This window comes from Homarus americanus, unplaced genomic scaffold (genome assembly GCF_018991925.1).
Source record: "Homarus americanus isolate GMGI-L3 unplaced genomic scaffold, GMGI_Hamer_2.0 scaffold30535, whole genome shotgun sequence".
NCBI classification, from domain to species: domain Eukaryota; kingdom Metazoa; phylum Arthropoda; class Malacostraca; order Decapoda; family Nephropidae; genus Homarus; species Homarus americanus.
Genome location: NW_024732440.1, coordinates 1,967,962 through 1,973,961, shown reverse-complemented (window position 1 = coordinate 1,973,961; position 6,000 = coordinate 1,967,962). Strand labels below are relative to the sequence as shown.

The window sequence follows — 6,000 nt, the reverse complement described above, 5'->3', positions numbered from 1 at the left end:
ATTTTAAGGTGTTTTAAACCTGTACTCTGTGTTTTGACCTGTGTTCATAACCAGTACTCTTTGATCTAACTTATCTAAATTATATTCTAAACCTGTACTCTGTTATAAACCTGTACTCAGTGTCCTAACGTGTGTTCTAAACGTGTCCTCTGTGTTCTAAACCTGTACTCAGTGTTCTAAACCTGTACTCAGTGTTCTAAACCTGTACTCTGTGTTCTAAATGTGTACTCAGTGTTCTAAACCTGTACTCAGTGTTCTAAACCTGTACTCTGTGTTCTAAATGTGTCATCTGTGTTCTAAACTTGTACTCAGTGTTCTAAACCTGTACTCAGTGTTCTAAACCTGCCTCTGTGTTCTAAATGTGTACTCAGTGTTCTAAACTTGTACTCAGTGTTCTAAACCTGTACTCAGTGTTCTAACGTGGCCGTGTTCTTACAGAGTGTCGGCTGGGGAAGATGAGACACTCCCTTGGGGATGAGTGGAGCCCCAATCTCGGACCTCCCTTCGGCGTGTGGTCCTGCGTCAAGTGCATCTGTCAGGGGGTGAGTACTGTACTTGTCTAATCTATTGCTATTGACACTTCATATATGTCTTTTTCTGCTGTGGCCCTCATGTGTACTATGTGGTACCATGTGGCCCCTCATGTGTACATATGTGTGCACCTATGTGTGCCTTCATGTGTATGTGCTATGTTATGTGCCCCTCATGTGTACTATGTGGCCTTCATGTGTACTATATTGCCTCTCATGTGTACTATGTGGCCCTCATGTGTAATAGCTTGGCCTTCATGTGTACTATGTGGCCCCTCATGTGTACTATGTGGCCTTCATGTGTGCCTTCATGTGGCTATGTGTGCCTCATGTGTGCTATGTGGCCTTCATGTGGCCTTCATGGCCCCTCATGTGTACTATGTGGCCCTCATGTGTACTATAGGGCCCTCATGTGTACTATGTGCCCTCATGTGTACTATGTGCCTGGCACTTCCTTATTACTATATGTGGCCCTCATATATGTGGCCCTCATGTACTATATTGCCTCTCATAGTGGCCCTCATTGTGTACTATATGTGCCTCATATTGTACTATGTGTATCTTGTGCCTCTGTAATTTCGTCATCGTTATCGTTTACTGTAACGTGTTACCCGTACGGACTCGTCGCTCACTGTACCACTCCACCACTATGCCACTCCCACCACTATACACCACCACTGTACCACTCTGTACAGTCCACACACTGCTGCACCCACCACTGTACCACTCCACCACTGTACCACTCCACTCCACCACACCACTCCACCACTCCACCACTGTACCACCACCACTGTACCCACTCCACCACTGTACCTCCACCACACCACACCCACCCACCACTCCCACTCCACCACACACACCTCCCACCACTGTACCACTCCACCACTCCACCACTCCCACCACTGTACCACACCACCACTGTAACCACTCCACCACTCCAGATCGTATAACAGTAAAGGTGCACAGTTAACACGCCTGCCCAGTCACACTGTTGCCGACTGAGGCGTGAGTGACATCCTGAACACCTGGCCTGGCAGGGGGTGAGAGTATCAGGCCACCCAGGTGTGTCTGCCTCTATACACCTCAGTATACGCACACGTGGCACATGGACTGCTGTACACTCACATACCTTCCATTACTCATGTGTATTACATTACATACACACATGTACACTGCTTTACACTCTTATATGTTCACACAGGCCTTAATACACTAGGTATACTCTCAGTGTATAATTCAATGCTCTTACACTGGTATACTTCTCTACACACACACACACACACACACACACACACACACACACACACACACACACTGTTTTATAATGGAGCACGACAGTTCTGCTCACGTGATTTAGTTATAGAGGCGGGATGTGACGTGTGCAGGAGCTGGAATAACTCATCACCGTAAATAACTCCTCACCGTAAATAACTCATCACCGTAAATAACTCATCACCGTAAATAACTCATCACCGTAAATAACTCATCACCGTAAATAACTCCTCACCGTAAATAACTCATCACCGTAAATAACTCATCACCGTAAATAACTCATCACCGTAAATAACTCATCACCGTAAATAACTCATCACCGTAAATAACTCCTCACCGTAAATAACTCCTTCCTGTAAATAACTCATCACTGAAAATAACTCTTCCCTGAAAATAACTCATCGCTGTAAATAACTCCTCACCGTAAATAACTCCTCACTGTAAATAACTCCTCACTGTAAATAACTCCTCACCGTAAATAACTCTCCCCCGCCAGAGGATTACTTTTGTTGAAGAATTTAAGCGGGTTATTATTTTTTTCACTCCGAGAAAGATGAGTGGTGTACCTCTCTCTCTCTCTCTCTCTCTCTCTCTCTCCAACCATCATTATTCCCCCAAGGGCCACCTAGGCGTGAATTTGTTAAGGTGTAGAAGCTGTCGCCAACACAACAACCACACCCTTAGTTAACGAGCTGCATGACCCAGTGTCAAGGAATAGTCCGAGAAGACCGGACAACTCGCCAACTGCACTGGCTAACCATTACCCCGGAATACGATCCGCAAATCGATTAACATCGAGGTTCCCAATTACTGCTGGGTAGACAGAGGCAAATGGCGTAAAGAAACTTGCCCATAGTTTCACCATACATACATACATACAACTACTTAAGTCCGTTCAGGTCTCTCCTTGAACCTCGAACCCCGAGATTCAGATTCATGAACCGAAGCAGTAGATATGTATGTATGTATGTATGTATGTATGTATGTATGTATGTATGTATGTATGTATTAACCTCTCTAATGGTATCTCGAGAGGTTAGGTTAGGTTAGGTTAGGTTAACAGTAGGTTAGGTTAACAGTTGGTTAGGTTAGGTTAGGTTAACAGTAGGTTGGGTTAGGTTAGGTTAGGTTAGGTTAACAGTAGGATAGGTTAGGTTAGGTTAACAGTAGGTTAGGTTAGGTTAACAGTAGGATAGGTTAGGTTAGGTTAACAGTAGGTTGTTAATCTTAAGGTGAAGTCATGGGGGGGGGGCTGGCTAATCTTCAGGATATGCTTAGAACTTATTGATGTTTTGGTTTATGGTGTAACTTAATACAGGTGTGACAGATACACTCGACAGGTATGTGACACGTACACTCAGATAAGACAAAGTTAAACGTGACAAGTATATGACACGTATAAAATTAGGTCGTAAATGGTTGGGCTACTGTCAGATGGTAGTGTTTGTATTTGGTCAAGGTCACAACCAATCAGGTCAAGGTCATAGCCACTCAGGTCACGGGCACAGTAACTGAAAGACGTGACAAACAGACAAACAGACAGACAGACATATTTACATTACAGTAGGGTGTGTGTGTGTAGGGTGTGTGTGTGTGTGTGTGTGTGTGTGTGTGTGTGTGTGTGTAGGGTGTGTGTGTGTGTGTGTAGGGTGTGTGTGTGTGTGTGTGTGTGTGTGTGTGTGTGTGTGTGTGTGGTGTGTGTGTGTGTGTGTAGGGTGTGTGTGTGTGTGTAGGGTGTGTGTGTGTCTTGATGGCGACCTGTGATGTAATGGTCACTAAGCAAGTGAGTGGTCAGCCAGTGCAGTTGGCGAGTTGTCCGGTCTACTTCAGTCATTCTTTTACACTGGGACATACAGCTCGTTAGCTTAGTGTGTGGTTGTTGTGTTGGTGACAACTTGAACACTTAAAAAAAAAATCACGCTTTGGTGGGAGTCGGGACGGCCAGTCTGGGACACACTGGACAACACTAATTAATATATGTGTATATATATGCGTGTGTGTGTTAGTTGTGTTTACCTTCCTGCCACTGTTTTTATTTCTGTTTATATAGTAGTATTATTAATAGAGATGTTAGCTATATTAGTAATAAGAATAACAAAACAACAACAACATACTACTGCTACTACTACTACTAAATATTAATAATGTTTACATCATATCACCGCATTTTGTACTGATACCATTGGATCAGGTTACAGTAGGAGAACGTGTGTGTGTGTGTGTGTGTGTGTGCGTCAGTAAGTCACACACGGGAGGCAGGGGTCAGGGAGTTACACCCTCCCCCCCCCCAATATTTAGGTCCGCCGCTCGAAAGTAAATAAAGCACATGGTCCGTATTGGTCATTTAAGGCAGACGTGGTCAGGCATATAAATAGACCGGCCGACCGACCACTCCCGGTGTGCTATGGACGGACCAGCTCCAAGCGGCCGCCGGCACCCTCGATATGATGGGCATGTTACTGTTGTAGTGTTTTTAACAGGAACACAGACAGACATTTTCATGGACGAGGAGTATTGTTATGTGTCCTCTCCCCCCTCACCGCTGTACGTCCTTGAATAGAGAGTTTAAAAAACAGCATTATAAGGAAGACGATTGGCCGATCTCCTTCAGCCGATTTCATTTCCTATACGGTACGTTTACGGGTCTATTTCCTTGGCCCAGACCCTGACTTCAGTAGCACAAGCAGGCCAGAATCTCCACCCGTTGCTACGCTCCGGGCGTGGTTTAACCTGCGCATGTCATAACTTACCATTCCGTACTGCCATAAATAACGGAAGTGAAAATAAACATGAGCAGGATCAACAAACATCTGAAACGTGCAGCCGAGTGAAGCCAAGAGTGAAAGGTTTGGGAGACGGCGAGAGTTAAGGGTCAGAGGGATACGAGACGAGCGCCAAGATACTTTTGCTCCTTTTTTCTGTTGGTTGGCGGCGTCGTGCTCCTGCCTCCCTTGGCCTTAAAACTGGCGTTGTCAAGTGACGCATTGTTGGATGAGGCGGTGTGAGGTGTTGTTGAACCATGATCTACAAGGATAAAGTTTCTATTCGCCCACGTAAGTATAATCATGAGAGGAGGCTTGGCTTTGACTAGGACTTATCCGGATGGTCCACCCTCGCCCCTACTTTCACCTGTCGCTTCTCAAACCTAGCGCTCGGTATTCGCTTAGCCTGTAAGAGAAAAAAAAAAGATAACCCTAATTCAGAATAACAAAAAGCTCAGTGGGTGTAAATCATCCCCAATCTAAATTTTATGCCGTGCGTTCATAGTGAAGCTGCGTTTAAAGTTTCGAACGCCTTTGGGCACTTTGCCAAGCTTGGTGGTGTCTGACAACTTCCCTCCGCCAGCCAACTTATGACGAAACCTCACATTTTTTACATTATCTTCGCTCCATATACCACTAGAAACGTCACCGAAAGACTTATCTATAATCCTGTTTACTCTCGCTAATCGCCTCCTCATTATACTTCCCTTAAGTCACCATGAGAGAAGTGATAGGAGGAAGAAATGTGAGGTAGATCTCCGTCATCCACACATCTCAAGGCTCCTCCATGCTGCCACCCGGCCGCCCGGACTCGTATGTGACATGGAGGGGAAAGTTTTACATTATTGATGTGAGAGAGAAAAAAAAAAAAGCCTTGCCAAACATCTCTTACACTTTGTATTACCGTTAATGTACTTGTCCAGAGCATGATTAGGGTTTTATGGCCTGTTAAAAGAAGTCAAATAAATCGATCAAGGTTAATAAACATCACCATCTGTGTTTATTGACGTAGATGGTGTTTATTGACGATAGTTTAAACCATTTACGCCAAGCAAAATAGATCACCGTATAGGATGACTGACTAGTGTTAAGAAAATACCACAACCGTACACCTAAACCGTATATGGTATTATTTTGTACATTGTTGTAATCGAGTGTCTGGGAATTAACCTATCCAGTCGATTTCTTCATAGTTCAGGTTAGGTTAGGTTAGGTTGGTTAGTGGTTAGGTTGCGTTGCTATGCGTCTCCTAGAAAAGTAAATAATTTCTCAATTCAAATTCAATTCAGTACCCGTCGTGGTTTGTTGCTGACATCGGACACCTTGACGATCTTATTATGTAAACAACACTACTGCCTCCAACTACCTTGTTTGGCACAGGCGACTATCTCAGACTACCTTGTGTAAAGCTAATTACCTCAGACTGCCTTGTTTGG

The 6,000-nt window shown here is 44.5% G+C and overlaps 1 protein-coding gene across 2 annotated transcripts in view; it reads left to right on the top strand.

Annotated features, from left to right (window-relative positions):
• The first annotated feature begins 407 nt into the window (after positions 1-407).
• Positions 408-6,000, top strand: part of LOC121868752 (dorsal-ventral patterning protein Sog-like) — a 77,765-nt gene continuing 72,172 nt past the window's right edge. For both annotated transcript variants that reach the window (XM_042369632.1, XM_042369630.1), the window contains exon 1: positions 408-542. In XM_042369632.1, the coding sequence (XP_042225566.1) occupies positions 456-542 (87 nt within the window). In that variant the 5' untranslated portion in view covers positions 408-455. The remainder of the gene's footprint in view (positions 543-6,000) is intronic.